The sequence below is a fragment of the Saccopteryx bilineata genome, chromosome 2 (assembly GCF_036850765.1).
Source record: "Saccopteryx bilineata isolate mSacBil1 chromosome 2, mSacBil1_pri_phased_curated, whole genome shotgun sequence".
Classification (NCBI taxonomy): Eukaryota; Metazoa; Chordata; class Mammalia; order Chiroptera; family Emballonuridae; genus Saccopteryx; species Saccopteryx bilineata.
The window spans coordinates 262,046,550-262,064,992 of NC_089491.1; the positions used below are offsets into that span (position 1 = coordinate 262,046,550).

General features: G+C 43.7%; 1 protein-coding gene across 3 annotated transcripts in view; it reads right to left on the minus strand.

The window, feature by feature from the left end:
* Window positions 1–1,575: 1,575 nt before the first annotated feature.
* The window catches only part of CORO1C (coronin 1C), a 94,450-nt gene continuing 77,582 nt past the window's right edge, over window positions 1,576–18,443 (minus strand). For all 3 annotated transcript variants that reach the window (XM_066260328.1, XM_066260325.1, XM_066260327.1), the window contains 8 exons: window positions 15,902–16,031; window positions 12,375–12,556; window positions 11,058–11,177; window positions 10,101–10,205; window positions 7,725–7,870; window positions 5,525–5,582; window positions 5,160–5,405; window positions 1,576–3,957 (listed from right to left, as the gene is read on the minus strand). In XM_066260328.1, the coding sequence (XP_066116425.1) occupies window positions 3,838–3,957; window positions 5,160–5,405; window positions 5,525–5,582; window positions 7,725–7,870; window positions 10,101–10,205; window positions 11,058–11,177; window positions 12,375–12,556; window positions 15,902–16,031 (1,107 nt within the window). In that variant the 3' untranslated portion in view covers window positions 1,576–3,837. The remainder of the gene's footprint in view (window positions 3,958–5,159; window positions 5,406–5,524; window positions 5,583–7,724; window positions 7,871–10,100; window positions 10,206–11,057; window positions 11,178–12,374; window positions 12,557–15,901; window positions 16,032–18,443) is intronic.

Sequence of the window (18,443 nt, forward strand, 5' to 3'; positions counted from 1 at the left end):
AATGGACCTGACACCCCACCCCCATCTTGCTTTTGAAAAAGTACTTTCATAAGCCAACTAATGTCATTCACCTCAAAGTGACTTCACAGCAGAAAGTTGGAGAGAATTCCTTTTTAAACACAGATTTTACTTTTCTGATGACACTGGTAACAGGAGTTCACTGTGGGGCCCTTGGAATATACATACTTGGTGGTAGATATCCAATACCCTGAAATAATAACTACCCAGTATTACGGCACATGTGACAAGCAAAGTAACCTACCCTACTGAACTAATTTTTATTCTTCTAATTCTTGACTATATCTCCCATTAGTCTCATTGGGACAGAATGCCGAGGTGAAAACCCTGGGTCAAACATAATAACATTTAAGACTTCTGCCACACTATATACTTTCTAGAAAGGTTGTACCAATTTGCATAGACTCCCTCTAAGCAAATTGGAAGGACATTTTTTTTTGTTTTATTGGGGGAGGGGGGCAATGGGCACTATCCAGGTTGGGAAAGTATGTCTCATTGAATAAGGCGTGTTTATGACAATGACTCAGGTATGGCCCAGTGATGGCTGTATGACATTCTAATGTAGCAACAGCAAGAGAGCGGGTCACTTAAGAGTTAACAGATTTTCAAGAGCCAAGAGTTCTTCTGGACACAGTACCAAGTATAGCAAGGGAAGTCACCTTTAAAAAGGGGAAGTTCTCCCTTGACAGAGTCTGACTGGTCATCTGGGGCCACCAAGGTCTTCTGCCAAAGAAGAAAGGTGCCAAATGAGCAGCCTAGTCAGTTGTAAACAACCCAGACCACGCGTCTCCCACGCCACCCGGCTCTGAGCAGTGAGGGGCTGCAGAGGCCATCTGCCAACGGCCCTGGCTGCCATTCTCGAGGACTAGGGAACTCTAGGAGGAGGCATCTGAGGAAGGAGGCTGGGTGCCAAGTGGTCCATCATATTCACAACCATTTAGAAAAACTGAGCAGCGGGAAATTCTTTGCCACGGTCACTGAAATGTCATGAGATGATGTTTTAGTGCAAAAAGGGAAGCCCTTGAAAAAAGGCCATGACATTCAAGTGACCCTGAACCTTCTGCTGGGATGAAAAATCACAGCCAACCTAAGAGAATTTTCTTTCTACTAAAAAAAAAATATATATATATGCATTCAAAGGCCCCACCAGGGAATCTGCTCATAGTTGTAACAACGGCAGCTGTGCAGTGTGCGCTCCTTGAGGGGCCAGACACAGCCCTTCTCTCATCTATACCGGAATAAAATTCTCATCACTCTTTCAAGATAAGGAAAGGGATACACTGAATCGGATGTCTGCACAGGCCACACCCCTGGTGAAGGCTTTGGGCAGCAGCAAACATCCAGGCCTGCTGGAACCTGGCCGGGAAGTACTCTCCTAGACCTCAGTACAGGTCCCCTCCCCGGGGGCGGAGCGGCCCACCCACACTGCTCTCATACTTACCTTTGTAGAGGTCAATGTCACCGGGCTGGGTCCACGGAGTCAAAGGAGCTGTGACAGACAGAGGGGTGTGGGTGGTCTCAGAGACCACTGAGGTGTGAAATAAACACGGACACCAATTTGTAATCAATTGTTTTTTTATCTTTGAAAATGGAAGCAAGTGTTTTGACAGAATACTATGGCCGCTCTATAAGAGCCGATCTAGAAGTAATTCACTGGTTCTCCTCTGGGATAGCAAGGCTTAAAAAAAAAAAAGACGAAACAGGGAAAACAGTCCACAATGCTTCAGGCGTGCCTCTGAGCCTGGCTGGGCATCCGTCATTAAATAGGTCCTAAGCTACACACTAAGATCAGGGGAACTCTCCCTTGCCCTCCCTCTTCTCTCTGAACCACATTCCCTATGGTGTTACACCACCATCAGCAACAAGTTTGTTTACTTATATTTGACATCAGAACCTTAAAACATTTCTGAATCTTAAAAATGAAGGTCCTCAGCAGATTACATTGCTGATAAAGAAACACATACAGGTTTGAATGTAAGTCACTGTGATTACTGTCTTCTTTATGTCTCATTATCCACTTCAGTATTAAAAACACACACATACACACACACACAAAACCACACCGAACATTCAGATGCCCTGAAATTATGGAGAGAGCGATCCCAGTATCTGTTAAGAACATGGTACCATCGCTATGCAGACATCACCCCTGGCTTGGCTGCGCATTCCAACCCACTGTCCTCACTCTGCCCCCTCTGGGTCCCTATGTCAGAGGCTTCCAGCCAGTCCCCACCCCACCAACATGGGCAAGTGCAAACGAGTTCCCATCGTGGTCCCAATGGCACTGTACGTTTCACGCTCAGACACTCCTTACAAAACAGACTCCCTAAAACTTGTTTCTCAAACATGCAATATGACAAAATGAAAATGGAGAGAAGTCCTAGCTAACCCCGGAATGGAGGTGGGGACCAGAGCTCAGTCTCTGACTCAGCCTGGACCCGAGCTGAGGGGCGGAGCAGGTTAGTTAGTGTGCAGGGTGCAAAGGAACACATTTGTGCACATTAAAGCGACAGCAGAGATCTGCGCTCCTGGTCTTGATTCATTCTAGGCCATTCCCCTCAGTCTCAGTATTCAATAGCACCCTCCGGCCTCACCTTAGCTGAATGCCATTAGGGCTGAAAGGCAGGAAGGAGAAAGGAACAGCTGGGGAGCCCTGAGGGGGGGGGGACTGCCTGTGCGAGGAAGAGGGAAGGGCAGGCGCTCTGGTGGCACAGAGAGCCACTTCTTCCTCTGGCACAGCACGGGGACAGCATGGGGCATGCAGGAAAGCAGAGGATCATGCGGGACCCACACTCCCCTCCAAGTTCCTAGTTTTGAGTCCCCCACTGTACACGAGAGCCAGGCAAGCTGCTGAAGTGGGCAAGAAGGAACGCTCCACAGTGCGCATGTCTTCCTGCCCCGGGCACCTTGTTAGTATTGACGGAAACCTGAAACACAATGTCTTAAGTAATGAAAACAACAGAGGCTACTGTGTGTAACAAAACTGCAGAAACACATGCTAGTTTAGGTTAGATTATAATCATCTGAAGCACAAGATGACCAAGAAGCAAAATTCCATTCTGGTACAACCACCCACTTTCTAGAGAAGAGAAAGGAAAAGAAAATGATCGATGGGCACTTTCTAATCAGAAGACTCAATGAAATGAGAGGGGTGGTCATGTGAATCCACATGATTTTTCAAGTCTTCCTTGTGAACAGTCACTAAGATGACCAGGTTTGTGCTGCAAACGAGCCAGCATGATGCGGCTACTGCTCTGATTGTTCTCAGATGAAAGTTTATACAAAATAATATCTTCATTTAGTTTATAAACATACACAGTGCTGTCCCTTTCAAATTAAGGAAAAAAACACACAAATACTGCAAAGTAGCAAAATACAAAGAAAAAAAGCTACTTTTGGTTTTGGCAACATTAAAAAAAATAAGAAATATAAAAAGCAATGTGGCATTGGTCCCTATTTGTTAAAAAAAAAAGGTACTTGGGCACAACACTGAATCAGAATTGGTTGATTTTCTAAAATTCAGAGTATCTTGGATTTTAAAAGTAGCACTTTTGTCTTTTAAAAGTCCCAACAAGTCACATATAACACTTAAAACATCAAAAAAGCTTTCTGATAAAAAGCTCAGCTTTTAAATCACATTCTGTTTCTGCAAATTTGGGAGACGAATTGAGTTCTCACTGGAAGGTGGCTATCACTGGGCGACAGATCTGAAATGAATGTCTCCACACAGCAGTGCCTCCCTCTCGCCCTCCCGGGGACCACACCAGCAACCAGATACCAAGCACAGGTTCTTGCTCCCATTGAGGGTGGGGTGGGCCTTCAGGCGGCAATCTTCGCCATCTGCTGTTCTAACTTGGAAATACGCTCATCTTGATTGCAGATTGTGTCTTTTATAGATTTTATCTCTTTTAAAATCTCATCCAACTTGGCTTCATTTTGCTAAGGAAACAAAAAAAGAAAAGAGGGAAAGAGGGTGACTAAAAAGCAGGAAACAAAGTTCAATGCAGTTGAGAATTATAAGGTATTAGAATTTTCCACTTTGGAAGCGGCATACCATAGCCGCCAGACTGGGCCTGACAAGCAAGTTACTAATGCTGGTCGGTCCATCGGACGCCCCCAACAAAACAACAGCACATCCCAGTGCTGTTCCTAACCCTGTGCCTGTCACGGGCCGGGACAGTGTCAGGACACAATTAAACTGCACCACAAGACTGAGTCCTTCAAGGCCACACTAACATGCAATTCCCCCAGACGTGACTTCTCTGTGACCAGGGTGAGGGAGAACTTCCAGAGGCCACGGAGCTCCGACCATCTCCCAGGGAGGGGCCCTCTTGGGAGCTAAATCCCTCGCCCTGCCTGCCTCGTCCATGTGAAAATGATTCCTTTGGAAACCTGCAATCACCGAAGTCCATGATGCTACATCCACATGGCTTCCTTGTCATGGCTGCAACGCCGGCTCCTCCTGGTACTTTGCCCCTGTATTCCGCTTACCTTCCCACTGATGACTCACCACCCCGCCCCGCTCCCAGGCACTCTGCTCCAACAGCCCGTCAATTCCTGCGTCCTGGCCTTCCAGGCTCGAACCCACTCCCCCAGGAGCAGCACTCTCCAGTGGCCACACAGGTCTTCAACTTAGGATGCGGTGTCCACACTCCACTGCAATGGTTCTTGCCAAGATGCCTGAGATCATCTTTGTGGCTAAGTACCCACTCACCGCCAGATCCTTCTGTCATTCAAACACTTGCCAACATCTGAACCCACCTGTTACGCCCTCTTTCCCAGGACCTTCTCGTCCCAGCATCTGTGGCCCATGCCCTCCATGTTTTGTTCTACTCAAATCAGAGATGGGCAAGGTTTACAGTTTGGGAAAAGACACTTAAGAAAAACTCAAGGGGCTCCGGTTTAATCGCAAAGACCACAGCAGACTGTTATTATAAAAAGAGCTACAGGAGCCAAAAGTGGCCACAATTTCAATGTCATGACTGAGGAGATTCTTATAAATAGTACATGTTACCATTTACCGAAAGCCCCTCTGTCCACTGTTGGGACAGCACTGAGCAGTGCCCAGGACTGGAAGTAACTTTCAAGAGGACCAAGCCTGAGCCAGCCAAGCACACCCCTCCACATCCTGCAGTCCTTACCATGCTGGTCATATCTGCGGTTTTCTTGGGGACATTGATCAGGTCACACTTCTTGTTTGCTGTAGGCTTGCTATCCAGAATGTTCTTCTTGACCACCTTGAGGTCCCTGTTTTTGCCTGGAATGTATCCGTGCTTCAAGGAGATGAGGATGGGATCGGCATTCTTCCCCTCAAACCACTCTTCCGCCTCCAGTGCTGCCTCGGGCCCCGCGGTGTCAGGGTACAGATCATCTTGGAAAAGGTCCGACTATAAAAGAAAGATCTGACTATAAAAGACATTTTGGGGAAACCCTTAGGTACAGAAGTAAAGTGGGGATTTTAAAAAACTTTTTTAAACACAGATTGCTTAGAAAACTGGGCACTTACCTTCCTTGGAACAGTCATGATGATAGGCTCACACTTTCTCTCATGAAGTTTGAAGAATCTTCAAAAGGGAAATAAAGGCAAAGTTGCATTAAGTGAAACAGGAGGCCAAGTAAACATCTCAATAACAACTGCCTTTCTGCAATGCCATGTGGGTTATGAAGTGCCTGTCCATCACCACGCTGTCCCACCCGTGGAGCAGGCCGGACTCAGGACTCCCAGTTTACAGAGGAGAAAACGGAAGCTGAGAGCAGCTACATTAGGAAATGGTGCACTGGAAACAAGACCTGGGAGTGGATCTACATGAGATGGTGACAGTCAAATTCCAACTTCCTGGGGACAGAGCGGCTGTGGTGGAAATACCACCACCACCACCGATTCCTTTGTGAGAAATCACCAGGGTCCACAGACAAACGAGCACAAGCCCCTGCGTATCAAATAGTATCTATCTATGACCTGGATGCCAGGTCTTCTACTAATCTGTAGTGAGCAAATATTTTAAGTGTAAAAATGATCTTTTTAAATGAAAAGAAAATCTGAGGAATGAAAAATTTTGCATCCAAGCAAACCACAGCATATTTAACACTTAAAAATTTGAAATTATCACGGATGTGGAAAGAGTAGGAACACAGAGGACGAGACCTCTGCAGTCAGTGGAGTGGAGATGGGGCCCAGCTTTGACTCCCAGCTCAACCACTACAATGCCTCAGCGCCGCCCCCTCCCCCAGCCGGGATCCGCAGCGTCAAAGGGAGGCAACAACCCCTGCCCCACAGGGCTGTTGAAAGCTACGAGAGGCGCCCAGGCAACCTACTAGGCTGTGCCCAACACAATGAATGCTCAGACACAATAAACAGGAGGACTCCTGAACAATTTTATGACCTTTTCAACTTTCGACTGACAATAAAATAAATGTGTTCTCCAATACTGAATGTCATCTTAAATTCAAATTCAATATATTCTGAAGCACATTTTGACTGATTTAGTTTAAACCACAATTTTGAATTATCTGGGAACTTTCCTTCATTACTCCAGCTATAGAGAGTTGAATGTATTAAAAAATATATATACTAGCCCTGGCTGGTTGGCTCAGTGGTAGAGCGTCGGCCTGGTGTGCAGGAGTCCCGGGTTCGATTCCCGGCCAGGGCACACAGGAGAAGCGCCCATCTGCTTCTCCACCCCTCCCCCTTTCCTTCCTCTCTCTCTCTTCTCCTCCCGCAGCCAAGGCTCCACTGGAGCAAAGTTGGCCCAGGCACTGAGGATGGCTCTATGGCCTCTGCCTCAGGCGCTAGAATGGCTCTGGTTGCAACAGAGCAACGCCCCAGATGGGCAGAGCATCGCCCCTGGTGGGCGTGCCGGGTGGATCCTGGTCGGGCGCATGCAGGAGTCTGTCTGACTGCCTCTGCGTTTCCAACTTCAGAAAAATAAAACAAATAAAAAATATATATACTTATTAACATAAAGAAGGCCTTAAAAATTCTTATTTTTAAAGATGTGTCAATTACTTTACAATTGTATGACCAAAACAGCATACTTTAACCAACGACCATAAAGTCAAGTGTTGCATAACGTGTGTGAGGACCTTATCCCTCGTAATGTGGTGCTGCTTGTTCTGTTGTTAATAAGGCTCATTGGTCAGTGATCTCCTGCATATCTTACACTGACTAGTATGAGGAAAGAGTCTGCTGCCTATGAAGCCACTTTGCATTATGGAATATACATTTTAAAAAATCCATGGTAGTACGGAGAGGCAGGAATTCTATAATACTTCCCAAATCAAGTGACCCTACCCCAGCACCCCAATGTAGGTCTTTGGCCTGTCTAGTTTAGGACCCATGGGGTCCACAATCCAGTTTGGAACCTGGTTCGTCCTCCCCCCAGGGCACACTGCCACAGCCTCAGCCCAAAGACAAGACAGTTTCACTATTCAAGTAAGTGTCCAATACACTCAGGCTAAGCCACTTAACTGCTGCACTTCAAGTTATATAATCTGAAGAACGGAGAGAGGCATGATTAGATTTAAGTCAGATTTTAAGTCCTCCCTGCTCTAAAACTCCCCGTGTCTAAGCATGGGCAGGAAATAAGACACTGTTCTGTAGCACACACCAGGGCAGAAAGACTGGGCACCACAGTACTGCATGCAGTTGTGCTGCTCTGGAGAACACAGAAGAGCAATCTCTGCACTCCACAATGCCGACTCTTTACCTGGCAATCTCACACTTGTTAACATCGAGTCCCCTCTTGGGCATGTAACCCATCCCTCTCTGAGGCTCCTTGCTGCTGAATGTGTTGAGGTAGTGGACATATGGGGATTCGTCCGTGATCTCAAAATAGCGGATACTGCTGTCACCCTACAAGAAATCGGAGACAAGTTTATGTTTACCATTAACTGAAATACCTGATTTCAGTGGGTGTCTCTCTCCCCTAGAAACCCAGAAGTAACTAGGACTCTGCTACAGCAGTGGACCTTTTCTTCCTCCTAAGATACTTGCCCAAAGAACGACTGTTTCTCATCCAGCAGAGGAAGCCTCACTCATCAAACACTAGCATGCCCTCTAGATCAGTGCTTTGCAACTGCCGGTCCACGGACCAGTCCGTGAATCAGTCTGCAAATGAGTTAACCACCCTGATGCTGTAAGATTAGAGATCCAATGATCTCACTTGAATTCACTTATGCTCAGGGTGATTCCTGCCTTAGCGGTCCCCACTTTAACAGGTCCCCAAGTGGAAAAGGGTTCAAAACCACTGCTCTAAACAGTCTCCTCTATATCCTACTGAAGTCTCAATGTAAATCCCCAGAGCCCGGACACCAAGTCAGAGTCAGGACAAAAATGTTAACACCTCTGCCAAGTAACTGCACCACAATCCAACTTCAACAGACAAACAAGACCAGGAGGCTGCTGAGAGAGGCAACTATTGATGTGAGTCATTCGCTGGCACAGAACAGTGTCGTTCAGAGCTGGAGGCACTGACACCTGAGAATCAGGTACTAATAAAACCTAAGCTTTTCCTAATTAAGAAACTTTAGTTTTAGTGAATATCCTTTAACTTCACAAGGTTTACTATCTCACTGCAATGTATAAAATTCTACAATAATCTTGCTCAGAATGGTCAGATTTTTTAAAAGATCTGAAGCATAAGCTAGTCTTTCTAAGTATAAATAACTGTCAGTTATACCAACCTAAACAATGAAGTCAATTCTGTATCATAGAAGATATAAATATAGACACACACACACATATATGAACATGACATATGTATATGAACACATACACACAGGAAGACATAAATAGCTAGGTGGTATCACACCCTAACAACCCTCTCTGTCTTCATGATTTCCATTTGTTTCAATCATATAAATAAAACCGAAGCAAAAGAAGCTAAGTGCACACTCTCTGTTCTCTGCACACTGAGTAATTGTGCACCTGGGTTAACAACCTCTGAGTGACTTTCTCCTGTTTGTTTTGATGCAGCCCATGGCAGCTGTTAAAATCTGAAGTGAAATGACTTTCAAGGAAACAGACAAGATCTGGGTTTCTGAGTAAGTGACCTATATAAAAATGTAAAGCAGTTCAATCAACCACGAGAAGGAGTAGAACATGCTTAAGGGACAACATCAATCTGTTTTCATTAATTCATTTATTTCAACTATACTAATTTCTAAGGAAAAGTGAACCTACAAAAGAATAACATGGAGGTTGCCACCTACTAAAATGAAAGAATAATAAGGCCACCAATGGTTAAGTTAGGCAGAGATCATTAGGCAGGAGGAAAATTTTTTTGATATCAGTATAGGGTCTTCCTGTAACAACTGTCACTTCCTGAAACTTTAATCAGGCCACATGTTTTCAAGCCCAGGGCCCTACACTGAATTCCAGGAACAAGAACCCTCTGGAGAGCCTTGAGGCCCTCAAAAGCTCACATCCCAGAAGCACTGCTCTCTTTCAGAGTGCATGGCCTGGCCCTGTCCAGATGGCCCAGTTGGTTAGTGTCGTCCCAAAGCACAGAAGTTGCCGGTTCGGCTCCCAATCAGGGCTTATATAGGAATAGATCAATGTTCCTGCCTCGTTTTCCCTCCCTTTATAATATCAATTGAAAAAAAAAGTGCATGGCATGTCGTTAAATAGTAAATACCAATCTAGGACTAGCCAGTACACTTCAGCATTATGTGATTCCTGATACCAATTAAATCTAAACTCACCAGTCACACAGCACTACCAGGTCTTCCTGTAACACCAGCATGTAAAAAATAAATTTAAAATAAAACAAAACATCAGCATGGATTCTTTATCTCCCTCGAGTGCCCAAGCGAAGTTCCCATCAACCCTGTCCCAATGGCCCAGCCCACCTGCTTCAGTCAAAAGTACCAAAAACATGGTATGTGATTACCATACATCTGGCAAGTTACAAACTGTCCAGTCTCCCCTAAAACACAAAATCATCTGTCCTTATTTTAGCTTAAGATACACATATCAAATTAATTAAAATGACATAATGCATTGTCTATCTACTAAATTTCTGAAGGATAAACTTTTCCTGCCACAGGATTAAATTTAATATTAAACATCAAAATTAGTTTACCTTTCCACATAAGTAAATGATACTGGTGTCAGGGTCATAGAAAGGCAGCAACACCCCATTGCTAGTGTCCATTTCATGAAGGGCAATTGGTTCCTGCATATTTTTCTGAAAAAAATATATATATACACACATTTTAAAGATAAACCTTTGTAACCTTACTATGCACTCTTTTACCCCTAATTAAGTGAGCCATTTCCCTAGAATAAGGAAAGTTTGAACAATGTACCATATTTCTCCATGTATAAGATGCACCCTTTTTCAAAAAATTTGGGATCTAAAAACTGGGTGCATCTTATACTGTGGTTATAGGGGATTTTTTACTTGCATTTCCTGCTTTTTCATATGGATGAGGAGTTGTATGAATTTTATGATGAATAACACTTGATTTTAATAACTTTGTGACTTTTCTTGTTAAAAAGTATTTTTTTATTACAAAATAAATGTATATTCTTTAAAAAGTTACAAGGAAGAATATAGTCTTCCCATATGCCATCATCCCACAGTCCAGTGTGTGGCAGAAACCAAAAACACTTTGGACTATTTCCTCCCAGAAATCCCACGCACAGAGTGGGATCATGCAGTATATGCAGGTTAGTGCCTTCTCCCCTTAAGTGATTGTGAACATCTTTCCAAGCATGACTACTTGGATTTAGACATTTGATCATATTCTTTATAAAATGTAACTAAGCTTAGACCTCATTTCCCAAATCTGGATTCCTCAGCATTCTTTTTAAAAAATAGTAAACACCAACTCCTTGGGAGCATCACAAATGGATTTTTGAAAGACATTTGTGGATAAATCTCTAGTGAGGATGAAAACTTCGCATACAATTTAAGACAAGTGGGAGTTCAGAAAACTACACTAAGAACCCCATAATCTATGCACCAATGCAAAGACCCATCAGAAAAGACAGAGAGCTCAAGTGTAAGCTGGTAGAAGACTGGGAGGAGGCATACCGGATTCCAGAGGGCCAGTTGCCGCTCACTCATGCGGCTGAAACCAGTGGTGAAGACATTGCCGTCGGCCAGGAAGATGGCTCGCATGGGCCGTGCTCCTTCGTGTGCTTTCTCCTTCTCCTGGAGGACAGGGAGCAAAGAGCACATTACACACATTCAAACTGCAAAAAAGATGGTGGGGTGGAGGGTGAGGGCCCATATGCCAAACACAACCGCACTCCACATGTCATTCGTGTTAATCAAGGGTGTGTATGTGTGTGTGTGTGTGTGTGTGTGTGTGTATAAGGGGGGAGATATTAATGACCGCCTCCCCTCCCCACATGAGAAAACGAAGAGACATTAAGTGATTTGGTCAAGGTCCCTCGGCTTAGGTTAGCAGTGTCAGGACTTGACTCAAAGCCTCAAGTCCTTCCACCCTGCCGCCCTGCTACCAACCCAAAACACAGAGGAGAGGGCTGCCACAAATAGTGTTTCTCAAGAAGATACTAATAGCCTTAAGGCTGGATATACCCCACAGTTTCTACCGATTTCACAGGACAGAGTCTAGTCTAGTTAGCCCTTTCCCCAACCTTACATGTTCAGTGAGTGCACTAGTACCATCCCCTGGAAGGCTCTAGTGGAGAAAGCACCTCACTTAGGGCCAGGCAAGTCCCCAGGGCTCAACAATTACCAGCTACGATTGCTGCCCAACTCTTGAGAAGTAGTATGGCCAAAGAACTGCCACATCTCAGAGAAAGGCAATTTGTGACCTCAGAAGGGGCTGACGTCAGGTATTCTTGGATGCAACACTTGCAGTTTCAGCCCTGATTAATGTTCCAAACGTCCATCTTTTGTCATGATGTGTGATGTTGCTGAGGCCTAGTTTAGGTGGCAGAGACTGAGCTATTGAAAGGACCTGTTGCATCTTTGTGAGGCACTTGAACAGTCATTTTGGAACAGGATGGGGATCAATTAACCAATATTCAGAACTAAGCCAAGAATGCAGTTTTACCTGTTTGGGTTAGCTGATCTAGATTTATCAACTCTTAAAGACTCTAGTGAACTGATAAAAACTTTATAAAGACTTTGTTTCTTTGTGAAAAATGGTCACCAACTGAGAGATAAGACTAGGTTTGTAAAAGCTGGAAATGTACAACTCTGAAGAGAAACCTGACTGAGACAGAAGCCTGTACAAGCCTTTTCTGACTCACAGACACTTGTACACAGAAAGGGTCCACTGACCAGGATACACAGCCCCTCCGGACCCTGCTGAAAAAGCAGGCAGTTCACATGCACTGAGGTGCTGCAAATACTGGAGTCTGTCCGAAGAATACTTACAGCAACAATCTCTTGTTTCCTAGGGTCGATTACTCTCACTTTCTTATCTTTGGACGCCGTGCAGATCAGACTGCCATTCCGGTTCCAGCTTACATTGAAAATCATATCCGAGTGCATATCGTCCAAGTTTATCAGGGCCTCCCCTGTGCCCACATTCCAGATGATGATGGCATTGTCACAGCCTATGAGCAAGCACAACCACACCCCCCGTTATTAGAACTACCTGTACAACAACACATTTGTGAAAACTAGAGATGTGCACTGAAAGGTGCTGACAAGAGGCCCTACTTAATAGGAGTTAAAACTCGAAGTGACAAAAAAGAAAGACATTTGTATTAAAAAAAAAAATTAGTGTTAAAGGAAAAATAAAGCTTGTTAAGTTTGGGTTCATATGAAACAAATTAAAATAACAACCAAACAAAACAAAGAACTGTAGAAAATAGAACCCTATGTTTTTTTTAAGAGTTAATTGGGCTGGTAGACTCCAAGTAATTGTCAGTTTCCTTTTCTAGTAAAACAAGCACCAGAAGGATTATTTCCTCTCCAGAGGAACTAAAAATAAAGAGATTTAATAACTGTTTAGGACACTCAGCAAAAATGGTGGATGGCAGGCTATCCAACTTAATGTACAACAGGGTCTTGGGTGAAAGCTCAATATGGTTAAGTAGAAAGGAAAGGCAAGGACTGGCCTAACCATCTGCTCATAACAGATCTTTATCTTTAGAGGAGAAGGAAAAACAGGTCAAGACTGGCCTGATTTGAGAAGCCCAAACTGTAATCACACAGGCACAGAGAGTCAGAAACTGTCCCCAAAGAGGCCACACTGTTAGCCACAACGCCTCCACTCATCAGCATCCTTCCCTCCAGGGTCTGCCCAAGACCCTGAGACCCTTTAAAAAAGAGCATCATTTGTTGCTTACAGGACATTATATTAAAGATGAAGAAAAATAAGAAAACTGCACAACAGTATGAAAAGCTGGAATGGAACTCCTGGGTGGAAACCTGAGCCTCCCTCTGCCTTGTTCATCACAGGCAAACAGGTAACGTCAGCCACTGAGGATGGTCACACAGTCTTTAAAAATACAGAATGCTGCAACCAACCATTTGCCTTTGCTTGTAAATGGGAGCGCGGGGATCCGTGTGCTGCTAACACTATTAAATTTGACCTCAGTGAGGAGAGGAGCAGGAAGTGTTCCATGACGGAATTCCACCTTCGGAATCGTTTTCTCTCCTTATCAGACTGAGGTTCTGAGTAGAACATTACAAGGGTTCCCAGGTATAGTCAATTGTGATTTAAAAAAAAAGAGAATCCTATATAGTGTCTTTTTGAAAACTAGCCTTTGGTTTCAATAGGTAACTGGCATTAACTTTTTAATTTAATTCACTGTATCATAAATACCCTTTATTCCCAGTTAAAAATTGAACTGCTCCCCTGGTTTCCACTGGTCAAGAGAAAGATCTTTATTTTTTTTTTTTAATTTTTTAATTTTTATTTTATTTATTCATTTTAGAGAGGAGAGAGAGAGACAGAGAGAGGAGAGAGAGACGGGGGAGGAGCTGGAAGCATCAACTCCCATATGTGCCTTGACCGGGCAAGCTCAGGGTTTCGAACCGGCGACCTCAGCATTTCCAGGTCGACGCTTTATCCACTGCGCCACCACAGGTCAGAAGAGAAAGATCTTTAAAACTCTACCACTAACATTAGTATTCCTTTTTTAAGAACCCAATTTTATTAAGGTATAACTTATATACAACACAATGCACCCATTTGAAGTATACGTTCATTACATTTCTTTAAATCTGAAGGTATTGGGGTGACAAATCATACAGGTTTCATACTGGCTCTACAACACACCTCTGTGTGTTCATTAGATATAGAGCATTCCTATCACCCACAGAGCCTCATCTTGCCCTCTGTATTGCTTCTTAAAAAAAAAAAGATAAAATCTCACATTTTAGACAAAGAAACAGATTTCTGCGAGATAAAACTTGGAATCTAAAGTGGTTTAACAGTGAAAAATCACAAACCACCTCAAAGTCTAGAAATAAAGGGGCTGACTTAAAAATCTGAGGTATCCAGACAATGGACTATTTATAGAGTCATTAAAAATACCATAGGAAGAACATTTAATTAAAAAGATACATTAAAAAGACAACACAGGCCCTGGCTGGTTGGCTCAGTGGTAGAGCGTCGGCCTGGCGTGTGGGAGTCCCGGCTTCGATTCCCGGCCAGGGCACACAGGAAAAGCGCCCATCTGCTTCTCCACCCCTCCCCCTCTCCTTCCTCTCTGTCTCTCTCTTCCCCTCCCGCAGCCGAGGCTCCACTGGAGCAAAGTTTGCCCGGGTGCTGAGGATGGCTCTGTGGCCTCTGCCTCAGGCACTAGAATGGCTCTGATTGCAGCAGAGCAATGCCCCAGATGGGCAGAGCATCGCCCCCTGGTGGGCATGCCGGGTGGATCCCAGTCAGGCGCATGTGGGAGTCTGTCTGACTGCCTCCCTGTTTCCAACTTAAGAAAAATACAAAAAAAAAAAAAAAAAAGACAACACAGCCTGACCAGGCAGTGGCGCAGTGGATAGAGCGTCGGACTGGGATGCAGAGGACCCAGGTTTGAGACCCTGAGGTCGCCAGCTTGAGTGCGAGCTCATCTGGTTTAAGCAAAGCTCACCAGCTTGAACCCAAGGTCACTGGCTCGAGCAAGGGGTTACTTGGTCTGCTGAAGGCCCATGGTCAAGGCACATATGAGAAAGCAATCAATGAACTAAGGTGTCGCAACAAAAAACTGATGATTGATGCTTCTCATCTCTCTCCGTTCCTGTCTGTCTGTCCCTATCTATCCCTCTCTCTGACTCTCTGTCTCTGTTAAAAAAAAAAAAAAAAAAAAAAAAGACAACCACGCAAAGTCTCTGAACCCATCCTCATGTTTAAAATCACTTAAGTGTGTGCACAGAAATACCTTCCGTAAAGAAACACCAAAGTGGCAATAATGATGTTCCCTCTGGGTGTGGGATTACAAGGGATTTTAATTGTCTTCATTTTGCTTACAGCTGTTCTCTATAACATAAACATACCACTTGTATAAGGAGAAAAATGAAAGTATTTCTTAGGAGGACGGAGGATATTTGCCTAACAGAACCACCCTAAAGTTGGCAGCAACAGCAGAGCTGGAACCCAGGGCTCCTGGTTCCCCTGTGCTCTTTCTATTACACTGGGAATAACAAGAACTGTGGTCCATGGAGGGCCCTACCAGGAATCATAAATCTGCTGAAATTACAGGCAAGTAAGTATGTATCTGTTCACTTTTCTAAGCGGAAGCCTGTACCTTCCACAAGACTGTCAAAGTCCACGAAACACAAGCACTCGCACATGCCGGCTGGGGACCCAGTGCATCCCAGCACCTCATCAGGCATTCCTAATGATCTGCTTCAAAACTGTTACACACACAAACGCATCTGCCGCTTCCTTCCACAAAAAGGGCTGCAAGAAGTGATGACAAGGGGAAAAGAGAGGACTGCTAAGCTCCTCCTACCTGCACTAAGAAGCACGTTGCGGGCTGTCGGGTGCCAGGCCACGATGCCAACTCTCTTTGAGTGGCCTTCTAAAATCACCACAGGTTCGGTCAGGGAAAGGGTGAGCCCATTTTCTGGAATCTGCCACACCTGTTGGAAAAAGACGACAAAGGTGACCCATCTTTCATTATCACATTGACTATGATCATTTGGCTGGAAGACTTGATCTGCATAAACGGAACATATAATGGTCTTTGGATGAATGCAGAATAATACGAAATGACTGTGCACAGTGGTTTTAAAAATGTAACAAGATACTGGAGGTCAGACTACCACTAAGGCCTACAAAATGTTACCTCTCAACTTTTATTTAACATTAGTTGAGATTTTATTTTAAATTTTCTGTTAAGTTCAAAACTCTCCAGTCAGAAACATGCAAAAAAAATTACAAGAAAAACATAAACTGACTGAAGCCCCATGAAAAGCAGCACTGCGGTGAGATCCCCTAGCTAAGTTCCAGCAAAGGACTTCTGGAGGCGATATAGTTCTTAAAATATCCTATCTTCTATAATTTTACATTTGGAAAACTAAAATATACCTAATAGTTTTGCAATGTACCTACTACAGAAAACAAATCTTACAAAAGCAGAAAAAGTAGATAAAGTGGGCCTCATCAAAATTAAATGTTTTCTGTTTCTCTATCAAGAAAGTCAAAGAAAACCCACATGATGGGAGAAGATTGTCTGCAAGTCCTGTATCTGGTAAACAACTTTTACAACTCAATAAGAGGAAAATAAACCAAGTTTTTAAACGGGCAAGGAATCTAGACAGATATTTATTCAAAGAAGATATACAAACATCAAAAGAGCATATGAAAAGAAGGTCAACCTTTTTAGCCATCAGGGAAGTGAAAATCAAAACAATAAAACATCACTTCACACCATTATGGGGCTAGAATAAAAAAAGACAGATAATAACAATGTAGAGAAATCAGAGTCCGTCTACACTGCTGGTTGGAATGGAAAACAGTTCAGCACTATGTAAAACAGTCTAGAAGGTCCTCAATGAGTAAACATATCATCACATGACCCAGCAATACCACTCCCAGGTATCTACCCAAGAGAAATGAAAATATATGCCCACACAAACTTGTATATGAATATTTGTAGCAGTATTATCTGTAATAGCCAAAAGGTTAAAACCACCCAATGTCCAGAAACTGACAAACGAAATGTGATCTATCTATATAATGGAATATAGTGGTGCCTTGAGATACGAGCTGACCAACCTACTTTTTTAAGATACGAGTTGTGACTCTGTCCATATTTTTGTTCAAGATCCAAGCGAAATTCTGAGATACAAGTCATGATTTGGGAAGCTGCCGCTAGTTGGCGCGTTGGTGCATGAGTCCAGTATCAGCAGCACAAAACCAGCATTTCATTCTTTCTCATGTGTTACCCACAGAATCAAGTCGAATCTCGTGCACTGTACTCATTCTTGCATCATTTTTGCATTTTTTACTAACTTTTCTTGTGTGCTATCATGGGGCTGAAGAAAGTGAGTATAAAGGACAATGGTAAGAAGAAGAGAATGATGTCAATAGAAGTAAAGCAAGAAATAATAGAAAAACATGAGCGTGGTGTACAAGTGATTGAACTGGCAAGGCTGTACGATCGCAATACATCTACAATTTGTACTATCCTTAAACAAAAGGATGCCATCAAAAGTGCAATCCAGTGAAAGGAACTACAATTCTGTCCCAATTAAGGACAAATACCCATGAAGAAATGGTGTGGGTGAAAGAGAAAGAGCTGGCAGGAGATACAGTGATGGAGACTGTAATATGCGAAAAGGCATGTATTATTTACAGCGACTTGAAGAAGAAAGAACCATCAACCTCAAAAGAGGCAGCAGAAGATACGTTTAAGGCAAGTCACTGCTGGTTTGAAAATTTCAAGAAGAGATCTGGCATCCACTTGGTGAGGCACGGTGAAGCTGCAAGTGCTGACGTTAAGGCAGCTGAGGAGTACATGGCACGTTTTGCTGTGCTTATCGCAAAGGAAGGCTACATCCCCCAACACGTGTTCAACTGTGACGAAACAGGATTGTTTTGGAAAAAAACACCCCGGAGGACTTTCATCACCGCAGAGGAGAAGAAGCTGCCAGGCCATAAGCCCATGAAGGACCATCTGATCCTTGCATTGTGTATAAATACTAGCAGTGACTGTAAAGTAAAGCCACTGCTAGTGTATCATTCCAAAAATCCTTGAGCCTTTAAGACTCACAAGATTCTTAAAGAAAAACTGCAGGTTATGTGGCGTACCAATGCTAGGGCATGGGTTACATGGCAGTTTTTTATTGAATGGGTAAATCTCGTCTTTGGTCCTGCAGTGAAGAAATATCTTCAAGAAAATAAACTCCCGATGAAAACATTACTAATCTTTGATAATGCTCCAGCTCACCCACCTGGTCTTGAAGATGACATTCTTGATGAGTTCAAATTCGTGAAAGTCCTCTACCTCCCACCCAACACAACTTCAATCTTGCAACCTATGGATCAGC